Genomic DNA, 21,704 nt, shown 5'->3' on the forward strand with positions numbered 1-21,704 from the left:
CTAAATTGACTCCTAAGAAGTGAGAACACACAGAGAACCCCGAGCCTGGCAGCTCCGCGGGATGAAGAGCATCCCAACTCTCGTTCCAATCTCTGGGAACTCGTATTACGTACTGACACATCTCCCTTATCTTGGGTTAGAAAAGAGAGCTAGATGATTTAACTATGTCCCGTGAATTGCATTTATATTTTTAAAAAGTGCCAATGTGTTTCCTAAGGAAGTCTCTGAAGGCTGATTTACTGCAAGGTACTCTGAAAACCTCGCGGTAGTCTGTTTCCTTAAGTTAATGTCACTTCACCGTCTACTCGAGCCATAAAACAATAGCATTTTCATGTTTAGAAAAACTCCCCAACCCAAAGCATAGCGCTGTACTTACAGAACCTTGTCAGTACCACCTTCGGATAGCAACCTATATTGCAGCACCAGGGCACAGCAAAGGTGTTTTCAGTAACGTCTAAGGTGGATAAAAACCTTGCTTACAAAGAACGAATATTATAGAGACTTCACCCATTTTTTTTCTGAGTCCCAAATGTGGAGAGTAATTAACAGGGTGCCAAAACACTCAAAGTCAAGGGTGGCTCTGGGAAATAGGAGAATTATGACTGTCACACCCCAGGGGCCCATTGGGTTAACTGGGGAGAATTGAGAAATTAGTTTTGTTTTCAATAATGGATCCAAGGAGAAGAGTTGCATCTTTTATGACCAGGTGCTTTCTGCCTTGATGCTACTGGACCAATTATTTTAAAAAATATATATTTTATTGATTTTTTACAGAGAGGAAGGGAGAAGGATAGAGAGTTAGAAACATAGATGAGAGAGAAACATCGAGCAGCTGCCTCCTGCACACCTCCTACTGGGGATGTGCCCGCAACCAAGGTACATGCCCTAGACCGGAATCGAACCTGGTACCTTTCAGTCCACAGGCCGATGCTCTCTCCACCGAGCCAAACCGGCTAGGGCATGGACCAATTATTTTAAACAAGAGGCCAACAAGGCCATCTTTCGTAATCTCCCTTTTTGTTAAAGACATTAAAAAGAAATGCTAACCATTTCCTGAAGGAAACAACAGAAGACTGTTTTCCCTTGGGTCCTCTATTACTTAAGTAGTTCCCATTTAGCCTCGTATCAGCACCGCTTTTGTCACAACAGTCTGCACACAGCACACACGGCTGCAATTACCCTAAGGGGCATATTACTGTTAACAGCCCATCCAGTGATTTGATTATCATTGCATGGTTAATAGCTTTTTAGGATAATACCACTGATACAGACAACCAAGTGCTTTAGTTAGTTTATGATCCTTTTTTCTCAGAACAGATCCAGGTCATATTTGACTTTAATGTGGGGACACAGTGCAATGCAACTTTAAGGCCATTGTGGACAAGCATAATCCTTAACTGGGCTCCTCAGTGGATCATGTTAGCCCAGTCTCCAGGAATGGAGGTGGCTCCCAACCTAGATGACATCTTTAAACAGTATTTGCATATCCAGACAAATGAAAAAGGTACAGAACTCGAGGAGAATGACAGATAAAATAACACAAGGAGTGTGAAGTCTTCCACGTAGGAGCCAGCGCAGGGGGAACATAGAACAGGCAAGATTGGAAAGGTGGAGAGAGTCTGGGATGAACTGCTTTGCAGACCAGCTATTAGGGCAAATAAGCTTATACAAGAATTAGTTGTTCCTACATTTTACAGGTGAGAAGGCTGAGGCACAGAGGTTATGAAACTCATCAAGTTCATGTTGCTTATAAGAGGCAGCGGTGGGATTTGAACCCAGGCAAACTGAGTCTTGAGTCTATGCTGTGGGCCATGATATTCCTTCTCCCATTACATAGAAACAACACAAAAGTTTAAAAAAATTGAAATAAAAGACTGAAAGAAATTAAGTCAAAATGTAAATAATGATTGTCCCTTAGCGGTGAATTATAAGCAATTTTTCCTGCTTTTCCACTTTTCAGATCTTTTCAAAATTAACGAAAATAAAGTTGAACACATTTTTGTCAGCAGGCAATAAAATAAATATAAGGTGTCCCCTCAAATGTATACACACACTTTGAGTAATTATAAACACAGTGTTTATTAAGATACGTTTCATTTTCAAAATTGAGCTATCAGCTGTGACAGTGTGCATACATTTTTTGGGGAAACCCTGTATATTGCTGGCCTAAGTAACATTTTCCCTTCTATCTCAGCACTTCTCAATTTAAAAAAAAACTGTGCACACACTTAAATGACACGTTGTTGAGAGTTATCAGAGCACCTTGCATCCCTCACGAGAAAGTCACAGAAATCTGGGCACAGGCGGGAATTTGTTCAAGTTAAGTAACATCTACCATATGTTACAGGATCGGTATAGATGCAGCTCAACTTCCTACCTAGACCTTTTTTCCTTAATCCTACACCTTTTAAACTAGAGTTACATAACTGACATTTACAAAATGACCAGAAGGTCTAAGAGATATTGAAATGCCTTACGAATCACGGAAGAAACATTAAACTAGCACTCAAGGCAGCGCTGGTAAAATGTATGTCTGCCCTCACCAATCTATGGAAGCATCTTTCTCAAAGGCCACAAATGCTCACAATCACAGCCAATTTGTTTCTCATGTGTTGTCCTCTTGTGACCAGCATTTAGCGCTCCTTATCACTCCCGCCGTAAAATTCTCTTCTCCTTGGGCTTTATTTTTTAACCTCCCAATAATCTACCTTCATTTCTGCTCCTAGCATCCTGACTGCTCTCCATCTGGCCCCTCTTCCTCTGAGCTGTCCCCACAGGACTTCTCCTTCTCTTCCTGATACATCCTTTCTCTACAATATTTGGGCTTCAACTATCAAAACTACACGAATCATCCCCTAACCATCTCCAATCCTGACCTCGCTCTCAATCTCCCTCTAAATGTCTATGAGCATTTCTACAGAACTTGTCTGTCTTTTCTCCCAAATCTGTCTTTCTTTCTGTGTTACTTGTGACTTTGGATGGTTCTACCACCCTTCAGTTATCCAGGCTCAAAAATTCAGTGTTGTTTTTACTTCTCCTCTTTGCTTCTCTCTTCAACGGTTGTTCAGTCCTATATAATCTACCTCCAGGATCTTATTCATTTAGTTGTTCAATTAACACATATTGAATCACTGAGCTAATAGATTAGGGGCTACAGTGGTGAAAAGACATATGAGAACCTTGCCTTCCTGTATTTTACTTTCTAGTGGGACAGAATGTAAAATACAGTCTCAGGTAGCAATCGGTGCTCTTAGAAAAAACAAATTAGAGTAGAGGAATCATGAGTGATACTTACTGATGAGGGGGTCTAGTAGTTTAGAGTGGCTGGGAAAAGCCTCTTTGAGAAGATGACGTGAGAACACAGATCAAGAATAAGTGAAAGAGTGAGTCTTATGAAGTTCTGAGGAAGGCCATTCCAGGGAGGTGGAGGGCAAGTACAGAGGCAATGAGGTGGGAATGAGCTTGGCATGTCAACAACCACAGAAAGATCGATGGGGCTGGGGTAGTGTAAGCAGGGAAGAGTGGCAGACAATGAGAACAGACAGCTAGTCAGGGCCAGGAATGAGGACCTCCTATGCCACGGTCAAGAGTTCAAATCTTATTCTAAGTGTGATAGGAAATGGCTGAAGAGTTTGGACTTGAGGAGTGATGTGGTCTGGTTTATGTATTAAAGACCACAGAGAATAGGCTGTAGGGGAGAAGTTATGCACATGGCCATTGAGCATCCCTACACTTTTTATCAATTCACTTTTAGAAATAAAGGTTTCAATTCAACAGGTATGTAATTTCCTAACTCACAAATAATGACATTAGGAGCTGAAATGCTTTCATTTGCTTAGTTTAGATTAAAATAATACTATGTTTCTAAAGTGAACAGTAAAAGCAACAGAGCATATATTTTCGCCCATTTCCTACTTATATGTTATGTAAATGAAACCAAATCTTTTGGGCATTTTGTCATCAGTATGTCCAACAAGGTAATTAGGAATTAATTAGCAAAAGCATTTATAAAGAATTCACAAATTGCTAGTAATGAGGTACAAAGTACCAGGCATTCAATGCACCAAACAGGAATGAATAATGTTAAGACTGTTTCCACTAGGGGTCTACAGAGAAAGAAGTTGAAAATAAAATGAATAAAAGATAAAGGCATTTCAATTATTGTCAGGTTATAAAAGGTTTGCGCTCGTATGTGATGTGAAGACAGAAAATGGAGACAAAACAAATGAGTCCATTATGTTAGTATCATTTGGAATCAGACAATTAAGCTTTTAGCATCGGCCATCACGGAGTGTGTCCCTTATAAAACTAAACAGAGCTCTGTAGATTAAGAAGAAAACAAGAGAATTATGAAATAGCCAGCATTCATATTAGATTGGTAAGGTTCATTCTATTTACAATATGTAATACACTCATCTCTGTGTTCTCAGGATTCATTCCTTTGCTTCCCTGTGAACAAATAAAGGTGATGCTTGTCTTTTCGTTCCCCGAAATCTAAGAAGGGAAAACACCACAGTAGGGAAGGGTGTCTTTCCTTCTTTCTTACTGAATTTATGGGGGAGATAACTTAACAACAAATTCACTCATCAAACAGTCACATCAGCTGTGTGTCCAGCACTGTGATAGGCCATTGGGAATGCTAAACTGAATGAGACAATATCACGTGGTGAGGAGGGACAGCGGCTTCTCTCAGGAAGATTCACCCACAGTGTTTCTAACATAATCTTAACTAAGCTGTTTTCCCCAAACTTCTTCCGATTGGATAGAAAGGAGTCAAAGAGATGGGCAAGGCAGAAGGGAGTCATCTCAGCAGAGCGTGAAGTTGCTTCATAAAGCTCATCAAAGCTCTAAGAAGGTGATCTACACTAATAAAAGAGAAATATACAAATTGACTGTCACTTTGTGACGCCCACCAGCAAATCAGGAGTGAGCATGCAAACTAACCCAACAAAGGTGGTGGTGGCCCCGCCCCCCAGCTGCTCCGGGCCTCTGGGCAGCACGCATGCAGGCGCAGAGCAGCCGGTCGGGTGGGACGCCTGCTCTGAGGGGGAGGGCAGGGGGCAGAGGGAGCTACAGGAGTGGCGCTCCGGCTGAAGTGAAGACTGAGGCTCTGGCCAGAGCGAAGGCCTGGGTCCCAGGTGCCAGCAGCCAGGGGAAGGGAGGCCTATTGTATGAATCTTCATGCAACAGGCCTCTAGTTTGTATATAAGAGGGAACTTTTTTCACCCAGGGAAACATTCTAGCCTTGCCACTCTGAAGGTCATTTTCTCAACTGGGAAGATTCAGGCAAATGTCAGTTTGTTTTTCACAAACATACCAGGCACTCTCCCGCCTCGGGGCCTTTGCACTTGCTGCTGGGACATTCTTCTACGAGATATCTCTATGGCTTACTCCTTCCTCTTAGGGGCGGAATGACTGTGAAAATGTAGCTTACCGTAAAGGTTTGCAATGGGCATTTCTACCTTCTAGCTTACCGTAAAGGTTTGCAATGAACGGGTGGCTACTCATACCCATTCCTGGGCATTTCTACCTTCTGTATAAGTTCAGCAAGGCCTCCCTCTCCATATACAAGACTGCAATATGGGAGCCCTTGAGGCTGCCAGTTAGACTTAAACTTCTCTATTATTTCAAACTTTATATTCGGGAAGTAAATGTGAGCTGAAGCTGGGTTTCCTATGCAAATGTAACTGCTACTTAAAAGAGTGAAATGTTAGTTTGCAATTGTTTTCAAGGTTTCAGCACATGGTTTCCTGTGTGTTTTCAGTGGACTGATTTAATAATGATAGATGATACAAATATACATTGGTAGGAACCTTTCACCACCTTCCAAGGTTTCCAGCTCTCCCCCTACTCCTCCAACAAAAAGCGGGGAAGAAGAGAAACGTTTACCCTCAGACAAGACTGCAAGGACAAACTACTTCTTTTACATAATGACAATGAATGATGAAAATTATAATGATGATACATATTGAGTACCTACCAGATGTGAGTCACTTTATAAACATTATCTTTAATAAGCTTGCTACTTCAGATATATTATATTTAATTCTTGTAACAACTCGATGAGTTGGTGATGTCTCCATGTTCATAGATGAAGAAAATGAGACTCAGCTTAGAGAAACCCCAAAACACAAATCTATTGGGTAGTAGAGCTGTATTTGAACCTATACTATTCTGCCTCTCTACAAGTAAAAATGAGTTTAACCAAAGAACTTATATGCATAACCAATGAACACAAACAATAGTGTGGTGAAGGCCTGGGGGTGGGTAGGTGGGAGTGGGATGAAGGGGGGACAGAGGGAACGTTTGTAATATTTTCAACAATACTTAATTTATAAAGATAAATTTAAAAAATGAGCCTATTGTTTTGATGAAGATAGCATTTAGGGTACATTGAACTGATTTTTATGTAAAAACTACAGACAATTTCACAAATGTCACTCCATTTTAGCCCGTAATGTAATGAGCCAAGATGCTCATTCTTTCCATTTTATAAACGGAGCAAAAGTGAGGTTGAGGAATTAACTCCAGATCTAAAAGATCTCGTGCAAGAAGCAGGTTCTCTCACTCCAATCTACTTTGGGAGTGAATTTATGTTGACTTTAACTTTCATTAGCATTTGGGAGAAGAAATGAGAAACACCAATAGCATTGTGCAGTCCCAAGACCTAATCATCTTAATCTAATTGGTAATGTTGGTTGGATAAGTTCATAAGCTCACACGTTTTTGAAAAAGATTATTAAAGATTCAGTTCTTAATTCTGCATCTTCGGTTTTAAGGTCTTTAACCTAGGCGCATCTATTATTCCCTTTTTATGCACTGCTTTGTAAATGATGCCAAAGGAAGTTTTTATTCCTTATTTTGAGGTTTCCATAATGCTTAACTTTTTTTTTTTTTTACTTTTAAAAGATGGTTTAAATTTCAGAAGTAACAAATGCTCCCTCTAAAAAGAATATTCAAAGACAAGTTTCTAATAAACTCACACACCAAAAAAACAAAAAAACAAAAAACAAAACATATTCTGCCAATCTGACTTCCTGGAAAACTAATGCATCAGAGTTAGGTATCCTCTATAACTGAAAAAAAATTGGGAACGTTTTTTGAACCAATGAAAGCTGGTGCTTTATTCTGAAGATGTAAGTCAGGAAAATTAGTTAAGATGAGGTAAATGTTGGTCAATGATTCTAATTAAAATAAAAAATGAACTCTAAACATAATCTTCTATTTACATAGTGCTTTACATTTTACAAAGCACTTTAATATAGTTCCCTTTGTGCTTGAAACAATGTCATGAAGACTGTATTCCCACTCCAGAAACTTAGGTACTAAGAAGTCACTGTATTTTATCAAACCTAAGATACCGTTGAGTATAAGACCGCCCCCCCCCCACTCCTTCCTGCCATGTTATGTACTCCAAAGAGAAAAAATATCCCAATTCAATTGTGATGTAATGACAAACTATATCCCCTAGAGACCCATAGGACTCATCAGAAGATCTGAGTTAGGGTTCTGGGATTGTCCGCTCCAAGCCTGTGACTTAAGTACATCATTTAAGTTCTCTGAGCCTTGATCTTTTTCTACCTTTTAAATTAGAAATGATAATGCCTATCTCACAGGATTTATTGATGTGCAGACATATTGATGTAAAATAGTACTTTTAAACCTTATGTAAAACTGATAAAATTTAAAAACCTTTTATCTCTATGATATTACGATTTCAAAATATATTATCTGTCCTAGTAATAGTCATATTCTGTTGTTGAAGGCAGAAAGTTCTGGATCGAAATTGAACTCATTTATCACATTAAATTATTGCTCGAGCTGTTACTGCAACAACGGCTCCCGCTGCTGTCTTTTCTGAGATGAGCTGTTGCTACTTCGTCCTCATTTGACCTCTGACACTCATCCCATTAACCCCCCAAAATTTACTCCATTTGGATGAGGGCATCCTCAGTCCTTGAGGGACAAATATTTCTTTCTGGCATCATTTACGTTTTGCTTGTCCAGACAGTTACAGGACTGCAGCGTGAACTACACTTTAGACATTCTGTTATTATAGTCAGTTCTAATCGTGAAAGAAACTGGAGTTCCATTTTCTGGAAGGCAGATAATTTAACAGACTTTACCATCAGTGCCCTTCTGTAGTTTTTGAAGCAGCCCTTGTATTTTTTTTCTGCTTTTGTGTTAGAAATCATTTTATGTTCTGATCTGTTCATCATGTTAGTCCTAAGGTATATAGGCTTTTACTACATTAAATCTTAGATGCTGTCCATCCTGCAATCCCCTTGACAACCATACTCCTGTCCTGTGGGAAGAATTAAGTACTGCTCATCTAGCCAAGCCTTCCTATATTAAGGCTGCTGGCAATCTATGTGATTAAAGTCTGGATCTGAAATACTTCCCTGGTAATGATCTTCCATGAAAATGCATACTGTGTAGTAGCTCTTGGATCACTACTCACTAGAAATCTGTGTGTGTGCACTAAATACAGGAAATATGGCGGCTTTATGATTTTATAACAAACTGTATTAAGTTTGCTTCTTGTATACCGACAGAGAATAGCAGAGGATTACTACAGATTTGGTATTTTTAAACAATTTCACCATTTCAGTTCATGGAATTTGTTCCATGAAAAAGGCACATACTCAATAGTTAATTAATGTGCCGAAGGAGTAATAGGGAAACATGAGGTGGGCTAAGATCTGTGATGACAACACAGCATGGCTTTGTGCATCTGGAGTCATGGGCCCCATATGCACAGGGATATCAAGTCTGAACATCAGTATTGAATTTCAGGTGTTCCAAACGTTATCCACTCACATAGCAGTTTAATACTAATCTCTTTTTAAACAAGGAACATTTGCTCCTAGCTACTCCAAACCGAGCCCAAGCTACTACTATCTCCCTTGTCGACCACTGCAGCAGCCAAGTAGTCTTCCTGCTTTCTTTACTCTTGCGGCTCTTACAGTCCAGTTTCAAAGAAATGCCTCAATGATCTTTTAAAATGTAGATCAGGTCATATTACTCCTCCTGCTTAAAACCGTCAATGGCTCCTATGACACAAAAGAAAATCCGAACTCCTGAGGATGGCGGCCAAAGCCCTGCCTGACTTGGCTCCTTGCTCCACCTCCACCCTCTCCTGTCACTCTCCTGCTTTCTCCTGTCACTCTCCGGCTAGCTCCGCTGTATGAGATATCGGGGTTTTGTCTGTCCTGCAACTACATTAAGATTGCTCCTACCTCAGGGCTTTTGCACGTGGCCTGAAAAGCTCTTCCCATGGATTTTCTCCAGGTGGGATCTTGGCTCAAATGTCACCCCTTTAAAGAGGAGTAACATCCCCACTTTTGTTTGGTTATATTTGTATCAGTCATCACTGTCTGGAATTGTTACTCACTTATTTGCTAATTTGTTTGTCATCTCTGCCCTTAAGCAATGGGATGGCAAGGGCTTTGTTCATGCTGTTATTCCAGTGCCTAGGTTAAGCGCTGGCCCACTGCGGATACTCAAGGAATAGTTCATGAAAGAATAAAGCGATGAATCAAAATGATTACATTTTCTTAAGTGATAGAGTTTTCTGGAAATAAAACTGTACCAGGAAAGAAATTACTGATTTTTCTTGAAGCTAATAATAATTTGCCCATTTAAAACAAAATTAAATAACCTAAGCATAGTTTCTTTCCCAGAAATCAACCAAGATTGAATCTGATATACTTTCTTAATGGAACATTTCAAAAGTGACCTACTTTTAATTTGCAATGATACAGGATAATATATGAGCTTAGCATTTTCTATAAACATTTACAGTGGCTATTATCTGGCTCTGAATAATCAAGTCTCCAGAGAACAGGTCTGCCTTATAAAAACAGGTGCACTTGTCTCTCTAATGGCATCAGAATCATCTAAGTGATTCGCTGATGCTTGGAACACTCTCCTAAATTCCAGAAGAAAGATACATAAACATGCATGATTACTTTACGGAAAATTAAATTCCATAATGCCCATTCTAAATAGTACAGCTGACTTTCACCAAAGACATCTGACTCTCCCTTTGATAAATTCATGTTAATAAAAATATGTTCTGGGGGAAGTAAGAAAAGCAATAATGATAGTTTGAGACCCAGAATAAGTACAATGAGAAGGTGCTATATCTAGTCAGAGTTTTGGATCTAAAAGAAAAATTATGAAGGCCTTCAAATGCATTTCCCCGTTTTCTCCCCAAACCTTTCCCCATCTGCCTAAATCACTTCTGATGAGCTACTACAGACCTTCTAAATTTAAAAGTTAAAATATTGCTAATTTCAGCCAGGAACACCTGAATTGATGCAGGAGGCTTGCATAGACAAATATGAAATCAGATGGTCGGTCATTGCTTGGTAGGAGGAAAGTTCATCCTTATTTTCAAATGGCTGAATAAGAATTACATAATTATGCAACCAATTTGTAACCGTTGAACATCCATATTTCTATTATAAGAAATGATGTGATAAAAATACTTAGGTATGCACTTTTATGCACATCTCTCATTATTTTCTTTGCAAAAACATACCAGTAAGTGTGATTATTAAGTTAAAATATATGACCATTACAACATTTTTGTTTAACTTTCACAGAAACTTTTCAAATAGACATTTCACACGCTCCTGATATGCACTGTAAAACTGATTCCCAAGAATGTTGTGCCCAGTTATACCCCCACCTGTGGTAGATGAGAATATTCACTTTCAAATTTAATAAGGGGCCAGGATTGGATGGCTCTAAATTGGGGGATTTTTTATTTTTTTAGTATGTAACATAGGAGCAACTTAAGAAAAGACAGTGCATTCTCTATGGACTCCTTGCTTCCTTGGCTCCGGCGTCGTCTGGGCCCTCATAGGGGTAGAAACCTTTGCCCCAGCTGCTCATCTAAATTCCGTGAGCCTCGGAAGCTTAAGGGCCCACCTGTCATTAGAGTTTCACCCTCCGTTTCGGTGCAGGGAGAGGTTCATTTCTTGGTTTCAATCTTTTAAACACACAAATGCAATTTTAAATGTCATTTCTAAGTATAAGAGCAGAATGGGGAGGTTTTGGCCTGAGATCACTACCATCTTGTTCCCAGAGTCTATTCTGAATCCCAACAGCTCTATTTTCTAGCTTTAGTACCATGGACTTTTTCCATCGTCGCACATTGGTATATTTATGTATATATTTGTTTAGAAGAGCTTGGATGAAGTGTGTGTGTGTGTGTGTGTGTGTGTGTGTGTGTATGTGTGATGCACTTCTCTTTATAAAAGCTTGAATGCAGAGAGCTCTGTCCTCAGAATTGGCTTTTGATCTCTGATAGGATGTGTGGACCCTGGCTGCCCTGACATTCACCAAGTTGTTCAGGCTAGGGGCTGGCCAATATGCATTTACATTGTGTGTACAAGGATGTTGCAGAGGTCTGAAGGATGTGAGGGGCAAGCCAGGGTCAGGGGTGGTATGCAGAACACTATGGTAATAGGTGCAGAAGCCGCTGTGTCAACTCCCTTTACATTTAAAGCTTTCTGGATGCCCAGGGCATGTCAGATCTAAAGTGTTTCTAGGCTGCCTAGAGGACCAAGCCCCGGTAAGCCTTCTGCTTGACACAGAACGTGTGTGAACCCCGAGAATTGCAAAAATGCCATTGAGCCCAGTTGGTGTGGCTCAGTGGTTGAGTGTCAACCTATGAACCAGGAGGTTACGGTTTGATTCCTAGTCAGGGCACATGTCTGGGTTGGCGGCTCGATCCCCAGTGGGGGGCGTGCAGGATGTTTCTGTCTCTCTGTCCCTCTCCTTTCGTCTCCGAAATCAATAAAAAAATATTTTTTAAAAATGCCATCGACTCACAAAGATAAAAGAGAAAAAAGAGTCTGTCTACCCGCCAGGCAGTTTCTGACTTTATTGCCCCTTCACATTCGAATGCAGTATGGAGTGCCCTCCTGCCAGGGTTCCTCATCATTGCTACTGTTGTGCCAGCAGAAGGAGGAACAAATTGGCCCTTTGTGTTTTCCTTCTAAGAGGTGCTACCTGGCCTGTACTGAAAAGACTTGGGGCGGGGGGCGGGCAGGGGGGTCTGCCTGTTACTGCTGGTGCTTTTGAATATTTTACCCTATTTGGATATTGCATTAATCATTTCCATGGGAATCTTGAAGGAAGGTAATGCCTGTGTTTATGCTACCAATTACTCAGGAAGTCAGTAAGTCCTCTTTTTATTAAAGACCTCCTCAGGGATTATCTAGCTAGATTCTTTTATTATGCATTTTTAAACTAGAACTGCCTCTTCCTGCTTTTGTTAGAGTTAGTTTGTCCATCTAGATGTCAATCAAAGAAGATTATAGTTCAAAGCAAGTAGTTATTTTAAATAAAGATTACACGAAAGCATTCCAATATTGACCACGTAAGTATTGATGGAGAGCAATGTAAGTACCTCCAAGGATTCAAAAAATTATTAAAAATGCCTATTCTGTCTATATACTGTTTCAATGGAAGTAATGTAACAGAACAGGCCAATGTTTTCTTACAGTTAGCAATAAGCAACTAAAAGATGCTGACTCAGACATTTAGCTGCCGTTTCCTGTGATGACAATATTCTAACTCAAAATCCATAATAACATTAAATGTTCTATATTAAGAAAACCTCTCATCTTCCATATTTTTAAAAGTATCCAAATTGAAAGAAGCTTTAGGCAATAATTATTTAGTACTCTGCACAGAGAAAAGTTGCATTAAGTTAATTACTTTAAATAATAATACTTTAAATGATAATGTGGTACAGCTTAGCAGCTATGCTAATGTCCATTTATGAAGCCTCTTATATTACCAGGTGCTGTTAGCTATTTTACATGTATCTCATTTAATCCTCCAATCCTGACACTTCTGATACAATCTCCACTTTTTATGTGAGGAAACAGGCCCAGAGGTTACGTAATGTGCCCAAGACAGCTGGGGGACTTATGGGATGCTCTCTGGAGCATCTATCTCTAGGGAAACTCAGAGATTCTGAGGAGCATTATGGATTTGAACTGTTATCCCAGGGTGCCTCTATGATTCACAAACTTCTCCACTGCTCAAGGTATTCTGCTGAGGGCAGAGGGCCATCTGTGTTAGTCATAAACACCTGAAAATGAATGCAAAAACGATATAATTGCACAATTCTGGGAGAAGGACTTTCTCCAGATTTTAGTGTATCCCACGATCCAAAAAAGGTTCACAATTGTCTTGTAGACATTCTTTGGAAGATTGTTCTTAAGCTCTCAGCCCCAAGAAATCTTATTCTCATTTCCGAGGAAATCCCACAGTATTACATCTTAGAGAGTCCTTCTATTATGAAGAAAGTGGAGGCAATTACCCAAGCGAAAATTTCAGATTGTAACTTGAAATAACCAGATAGCCAGGGCCGAGGAAATGAGGTGAAGGCTGAAGCTGAATTATCTACTTCATGGTAGTAGGTTTCTGGTTCTCATTGCACATGTAGGAAACGCTACTGTGTAAAGAGAAAGAAAAATGAGCTGATCTAAATTCCTAAACTTAAAAGGATATATTATACAAAAGTATAAACGTATTGAGAAAATATGCCAGCATTGGCAACTACATTTCTAAATAAAAAGAAAACATAGAAACTATTGCTAGTCTTAAACAAAGTATGTATAACCTTGCAATGGATAAAAGGTACAGAGGGAATTTTTCACTTTTCTTCAAAGAAGTTCTGCTGAATTTCAGACATTTTCTTTGAATAACCACGTTTGGCAAATATAAAGGTTAATGTTAGCAAGGTAATTAAAATGAATGATGGCAGTGTCACTGGGCTATGTCTGTGAAGGTGCTTCCCCACCCTGTTCCCACTCTAACTTAAAAATGTCTGATATAAAAAATTGTGAGCTTACGCATATATATTATGAGTGGTTATTTTTTATCTCCCCCCCCCCCCCGCACCTTAAAACCTACAGGATTTCTTTACATAAAGAGTTCTTACAGGTTTTTTGAGATGTAATTTGATTTTTTAAAAGGTAATAGGTTATACAAAATTTTAAAAAGCCCTACCACATAAACTAAGCAGCTACTATTAGAGCCACCATTTCTAATCCTCTATAACAAAGTACTGAAGGAAAAAGTTACCCCAAAGAATTCTGAACACTGCTCTCCACCAAGTCAAGTCAAGCCATCTACTACTTAGGACATAACTCAAAACTTATTATTTTAATACTTATTCAATGTAGAATTTTATCTATATCTCCATATACTTTTATCTATATATATTTTATATCTGGTCCCCAGCACAGAAAAATGAAGAATGGCAAACTAGAAAAATAGTAAAATGGCCAGCACAAAATCAATTGGCAGACTGATTGACATCAAGGGAAGAGACAGAAAAACAAACAATAAGAAAGGAGTCCGCATGCACGAAGAGGCAGAAGTGCCTGGAGATGGCAGGAGGGAAGGATGGAAATGTCCAGTCATTCCAGCTTTCCCCCCAGGACCTCCTGTCCTGTGAGATGCTGGAAGTTACTTCGAGCATTGCCCGCTTCTCTTTCTAGCTCAGTGGTGCCTCGGGCCCTGGCAAACCATGCATTTCCTAGAGAGGTGTTCTCCTGGCCTCGCTGAGGAGTAAATGCCTGAGCAAGCAGCCCTGAAGAGCAGGGAACTGGTTCAGCTCTTCGTCAGCCCTTTAATTAATTACCTTGCTGGCTGCCCCACGGCCTAGTTTTCCCTGCCTGTGATCCTGGGGATTTCCCCGCGGTTCTGCTGAACTCACTGATACAGCATCTTGTCTTTCACATTTACTGTGTTTTGGGGGTCTTTGGCTCAGCTGGGTTGTACGTTCAATCTTACTCCACCTGATGTCTACATTTTTTTTTTTTGGCCCGGGGGAAAGGGAGAGGGAGAGAGAAAGAGAGAACCATCCATGTGAGAGGGAAACATTGACTGGTTGCCTCCCACATACACTCCAAGCAGGGATCAGACCCCACCTGGGCACGTGCCCTGACAGGGAAAAGAACCCACGACCTTTTGGTGTATGAAATGGTACGCCAACCAACTGAGTCACGCCAGCAAAGGGTCCATTTATTCATATTGTTCAAAAATTCCTCCATGTTGACGCCACTCTTCCAGGTTCCCAGTGCTGCTGAGGACCTATTTTTATGCCCATTCTTCCACATCAAAGAGACTTTGGATGGAAGTAAAGACACATCTTAATCAGCTATCTTCTGTTGGAAGCCATTCTGGACAGTTTAAGTAAAACCAATATTCTCCCCCTGTAACCAGTGCGTTAAGATTCTTATCACTTAGCTACCAATGTTACTGCAGCCAAACTAACACTTCAACACAGCCAAACTGTCAAATCTGAAATTTTCTTTTGTTTTGTTAAATCAATTAATTTTAAAAGGTGAAAAACTCTGGAAACTTACAGTCCATATCAAGTGTGGCACGAACGGACTTAACGAGTTCCTTAGACTCCAGGGCCAGCGAGGCTGGGATGTTCCGGCCATTCCTGCCCAGCGAAGTAAGGGAAGTCTGAGAGGCTAACAAGGCTCTTCTTTCACTGTGAGGGCAATAAAACAAAAGTTGAAGTCATCACACAATAAACAGCATCTATCTTTGCTAAATTTGAATTCATATTAATTATACATTTGTACAGAAATATTTCTACATCTGGGAACATTGTCTTCTTAGAGCCATAAATGAAGTAATTCACAGAAAACATTACTTCTGTTTTCAATTCTTGACTGTGTAATAAATAGGCATATTTTAAAAAAAGGAATAGAAGGATGGCCCACCTCCTAAATCATTTGTTGGGCTTTTTTAGTGAGTGCTTATATTATGCTAACATGATGTAGCCTTTATTTCATTTTGTAAAAATTCAAGTTAAGCTCATAAACATAAATTTATTAAACATGCATCTACTATTACTTCTTATAATATCAACCATAACTTCAATATGTATATTTACTCGTGAAATTATCTCTTAAGCACTTCCATTTGTTGCTCCTAAATCTAACAGCCTAGAGCACTAATGTTACTTAAAAAAATGCAAATGTCACCTGAAATAAATGCATTTAGATATAATTAAAAATGCAAGGGTTTGTTTATTGCAAAAAGCCATTATGCTAAGCATAATTCTTAAGCATAATGGGATTAATTAACAAGGAAAGATTAAAGCATCAATTATTAAATTCAAATACAGAACCTTTAATTTGTGTTGAATGACCAAGACAAATATCCACCACGAAGATATAGTATATTAAAAAGACTGACCCAGCTGGTGTGGCTCCGTGGTTGAGCAATGACCTATGAACCAGGAAGTAATGGTTCAATTCCCGGCCAGGGTACATGCCTGGGTTGCGGGCTCAATACCCAACAGGGGGCATGCAGGAGGCAGCTGATCAATGATTCTCATTGTTGATGTTTCTCTCTCTCTCTTTCTCTGAAATCAATTTTTAAAATTCCTTAAAAACAAAAAGCTGATGAATATTCTATTGAGATCCTCCCCTTAAACCTCCCCCCCCCCGCCAAAAAAAAAAAAAAAAAAAAAAGAATGAACCAAATTTTGCTAGTGTTTAACTTTCCAAGACATGGTGAAACTTTATTTAATGTTACTTTTAAAATTTATCTTTTTTTCATGAACTAGATTAAGGCAAGGGAAGACTGAATTATTATTCAGAGTCACAATGAGACCGTGGGGGTGCGGGTAGAGGGCATACCTACAAGGGGAATCTGATTGCTGAGTATTTTAACATCCTTACTAAAAATAATTATCATGGAATTCACATAATTATCTTACATCATAAGCAGCATGGGTAACAACTAAAAATGTTAAATTCCTTCATTAGAAGAAATAAAACATAACAATAAAATGAGTTTAAAAGTGTACTACTATAGGATTTCTAAATTCAAAAAAATGCTCTGGAAACCTAAAATATAGTAAGAATACAGTGAATCATCTTCACTTAGTAAACTGCTTTTTTCATAGCATAAGGTAGTATTTGCCTATGTTTCGGTAAGCATACATTACTAGAAGTTGAATGCTAGTGTCAGCTACTATAAGATGAGAAAAAAAAATCTTTCTTTTGCATCATGTATCTAAATGACCATAAACTTGCAGTTTGAAATAAATAAATGTTACTAGTATGATTGTAGCTCCTAGTAAGAAACTTTATAAGAGAAACCAACTGTGAATAATAACAAAATCAAGGTGTATTCTCCAAATACTAGTATATATTTTTAATTCATGTCTATTGAATGCTGAAAATGCAAGAAATGGATAGCATGAGCATGTTTGATAAACTTCTGTTTGCCATAACAACTAATATGTTGGATCGAGAGTTACCTTTAGCAGTGACTAGGAGAGTAACTTTTATTCACACATAGAATGCTTAATTTCTTTATGGAATTCAACTTTAGAGTATGAGGTTACAATGATTTGCTAAATATCTCCAGGAATTCCTTTCACAGAGATGAGGTCAACAATGACATATTCTTGTATCTATTTCCACAAGACATTAAAGAACAGTATCCAATAGGAGTTACACAGCATCTTAAACCTAAGAGACTTGTATTTTAGTCCCAATTACCAGATGAAAATGTAGTCAGGGGCCGTACTCTGTAGGAAGCACTCAAATATTCTTACCTTAAAGTTGATAATGGAGCACAATTATCAGAAAATACTTCTTGAATAGCCTGTCAACAAACAAAGTAGCGAAGAAGATCTGTAAATTTGATAGTTTTTAAAAATGTCTTTTCTCACTTTATTAATATTTATCACCTCTTCATACACCCCCCCCCCCCCCCCCGCCGCCTCAATTGATTAAAAGGGTACTTCTGCCCCAGCTGCTTTGGCTCAGTGGATAGAACATTGGCCTGCGGTGTGAAGGGTCCCAGGTTTGACTCTTGACAAGGGCACATGCCCTGGTTGCGGGCTCCATACCCAATAGGGGGTGAGCAGGAGGCAGCTGATAAATGGTTCTCTGTCATCACTTGATGTTTCTATCTCTCTCTCCCTCTCCCTTCCTCTCTGAAATCAATAAAAATATATTTTTTAAAAAGATATTTCTGTTTGGTGGTGTTGGGGGGATCAATTACAATATAATGTAATTCTACTTTGAAATATAACCATAGAATATTTCTTTATAACTAGTAAACATTTATCAAATAATATTTATAGAATATCAAGAGTTTTCTTAGGAAAGTATTCATTAACAAACAGTATACATTTGGGATCATGTTACCCTGTCTTAACAATTCTCTTAACAACCTGTATGTTAGCTGGTCTTTTCATTATCTAGGCAATTTAAATCTGACTCTAAGTTAGTATTGCTGTTTTTATCACACAGACTGTTTCACCAGCCGCTGAACACTGATATTTATCTATATAGCTTCATTGCCTATCCATTTCTTAAAAATGGACATAAAGGAATGCAATAGGAAAATTTACCTCTACAAAGTGAAGCAGCTTTTCAGTGGATGCCTCGAAAGTTTTTCGAGCCACTTCCGATTTTCTCAATTGGCAGTCAAGCACTGTGATTCTCTTTCTTAACTCCTGAACACTTCCCTGGGTGGAGAGAGCAGAAAAGGTTGTCTTACGCCCTTCTTCCGTTCCACAGTGAGGCTCCTGCTTTAGCTTGTGTGAACCAGTACCCGACACTGCTGTATCATTTGTTTTCTTTTTATTATTTGGGGCAGCACTTAAAAACAATGGCCCATTTAACAGTTAAACTGCACATGGGTGCTGCAAATTTGATGAGATAAGCTTCATATAACTTTATTACTTCCTATAATGAATGGCATTTAAATTAGTTTACAGTGTTTTGTTTTGCAACATGGCTTACCAGATGCTGACAGAAACCCTACCAGTGTGGCAAAACTAAAACTTCTGAAGATATACGCCTATGTTTAATATTACACAATCCAATATGAAGCTGAGCTGGCAGGGAGGTAAGGGATTCCGTGGGCAGGGCAGGCGTTCCATGCGGACAAGCAGCAGCAGTGCCGAGTGAACGCTGGAGTAAGAGTGACTGCAGCGTAATTTGCTCTGAGGGCACATGCTGAGCTCTGGCAGCCTACAGCGTGGGGTTTCATCAGGCACATATGGCAGGTGGGAGAACTCTAATGGGTGAACTAGGAAGAAACAAACTCAAGGTGAACAGAGTTTTGACTTTGGCTTTGGTGAGCAGATTTTTAAAAGTATCCCCTGAATAAGTGCTAACCACAAGCAGGTTTAAGGTCAGAATTTATACTGCGTAAATTCATAAGCTGAAAATTTAGTTTAAATTGGTCCCAAGCTGGTAGAAGAAAACACAAAACTTCTCTTCAGGGGCATTTTCTACGCTGAAATCTTAAGTAATTCTCACATACATTGTATCAAAAGAACCTGACCTCAGAAATAAGCTACCATAAATGAAAAGTTCATTGAAGAAAACAAATTACAAAGGAAGTCCTATAAAGACCACAGACACTGAAGTGATCAGATATAGAATGTAAAGTAATACTTACGTTTTAAAACTTAAGGAATTGAAAGGAAAATAAAGGGTTAAGAAATAGATCCAATGATATAAAAAAATCAATCTTAAAAAATAAAAATGTAATCATATTTAAATTAGAAGCTCAATTTATGGGCTTACTATCCAATTAAATACAGTTGAAAAGAGAATGGGTAAGCTGGAAGACAGAGGTAAAGAAGCTCTTTATAATGAAGCAGAAAGATAAAAATGGAAAACATAAAAGAAAGAGAAGAGGTAAGGAGAAAAGAAGATCTTACATACATCCAACCTGAATTACACAAGAAAGACCAAAAAGAATGAAAGAAAAAAAGCTGAGGATAACACTTTATGGTTTAAAAAAAAAAAGCAAAGGACATTTTTCTTCAGGAAGCTCAATGAATCTGAATAATCAAGTCAAATATAGATCAATAGAATAGAATAGAGAACCCAGAAATCGACCCAAATCACTATGCTCAATTAATATTTGACAAAGGAGGCATGAACATACAATGGAGTCAAGACAGTCTCTTCAATAAATGGTGTTGGGGAAATTGGACAGATACATGCAAAAAAATGAAACTAGACCCCCAACTTACACCATAACACAAAAATAAACTCAAAATGGATCAAGGACTTAAACATACGATGAGAAACCATAAAAATACTAGAGGAATCCACAGCCAGAAAAATCTCTGACATATGCCGAAGCAATTTCTTCACTGATACTGCTCCTAGAGCAATGGAAACTAAAGAGAAAATAAACATATGGGACTACATCAAAATAAAAAGCTTTTGCACAGCAAAGGAGACCATTAATAAAACAACAAGAAAGCCCACTGCATGGGAGAACATATTTGCCAATGATATCAATGATAAGGGTTTGATCTCCAACATTTACAGGGAACTTATGCAGCTTAACAAAAAGAAGATAAACAATCTAATAAAAAAATGGGCAACTGATCTAAATAGATACTTTTCGAAAGAAGACAGAAGGAAGGCCAAGAGACATATGAAAACCTGCTCAAAGTCACTAATCATCAGAGAGATGCAAATCAAAACAACAATGCGGTACCATCTCACACCTGTCAGAATGACTATTATCAACGAATCAACAAATGACAAGTGCTGGCGAGGATGCGGAGAAAAAGGAACCCTCGTGCACTGCTGGTGGGAATGCAGACCGGTGCAGCCACTGTGGAGAACAGTATGGAGTTTCCTCAAAAACTAAAAATGGAACTCCATTTGACCCAGTGATCCCACTTCTAGGAATATATCCAAGAAACTAGAAACATGAATCAGAAAGGATATATGCACCCCTATGTTCATAGCAGCATAATTCACCATAGCTAAGATTTGGAAACAGCCTAAGTGCCCATCAGCAGATGAGTGGATTAAAAAACTGTGGTACATCTACACAATGGAATACTACGCTGCGGTAGTAAAAAAGGAGTTCTTACCATTTGCAACAACATGGATGGAGATGGAAAGCATTATGCTAAGTGAAATAAGCCAGGCAGAGAAAGATAAATATCACATGATCTCACTCATTTGTGGAATATAATGAACAACATAAACTGATGAACAAAAATAGATCCAGAGACAGAGAAACATCAATCAGAATGTCAAACCTCAGGGAAGTAGGGGACAGTGGGGGTAAGGGGGAGAGATCAACCAAAGGACTTATATGCATGCATATAAGTCTAATCAATGGACACAGACAACAGGGGGGTGGGGTCATGAATGGGAGCTGGGGGGTAATGGGGGAATAAGGACACATATGTAATACCTTAATCAATAAAGAAATTTTAAAAAATTAATAAAAAAAATTAGTGGAACAAAAAAAAAATAAAAAAGAAGAAAACAGCATTTCCTTCCCCCCCCTCCAAAAAAATTAATTAAGTCAACACATGACTCTTCATGGTCAAACTGCTGAACACTGACGATAAAGAGATCTTAAAATCATCTACAAAAAACAATAGATTTCAAACAAATGACTGGTTGATGATTACTGTAACCATGGGGTAAAAACACTGAAAAAATCTCAGGCAAACAAAAATGGAGAGAGTTTATTACCGATAGATCCTCACTGGACAAAATTTCTAAAAGCTGCACTTGAGAAAGAAAGAAAATAATTCTAGCAAGAAGGTCTAAGAAAGAAAGACTGTTGCACATAGAAAATGGTAAGCATGGCGGTCTACTAAACAAAGGTAGCAATCATGTCTAAGTTATGGTGCT

General features: G+C 38.7%; 1 protein-coding gene across 3 annotated transcripts in view; it reads right to left on the reverse strand.

The window, feature by feature from the left end:
• STXBP4 (syntaxin binding protein 4) overlaps positions 1 to 21,704 on the reverse strand; it is a 123,160-nt gene that overhangs the window by 33,698 nt on the left and 67,758 nt on the right. For all 3 annotated transcript variants that reach the window (XM_080682382.1, XM_080682384.1, XM_080682383.1), the window contains 3 exons: positions 18,425 to 18,541; positions 17,621 to 17,670; positions 15,402 to 15,535 (listed from right to left, as the gene is read on the reverse strand). In XM_080682382.1, the coding sequence (XP_080538508.1) occupies positions 15,402 to 15,535; positions 17,621 to 17,670; positions 18,425 to 18,541 (301 nt within the window). The remainder of the gene's footprint in view (positions 1 to 15,401; positions 15,536 to 17,620; positions 17,671 to 18,424; positions 18,542 to 21,704) is intronic.

Source organism: Plecotus auritus, assembly GCF_963455305.1.
Source record: "Plecotus auritus genome assembly, chromosome: 7".
Taxonomy (NCBI): domain Eukaryota; kingdom Metazoa; phylum Chordata; class Mammalia; order Chiroptera; family Vespertilionidae; genus Plecotus; species Plecotus auritus.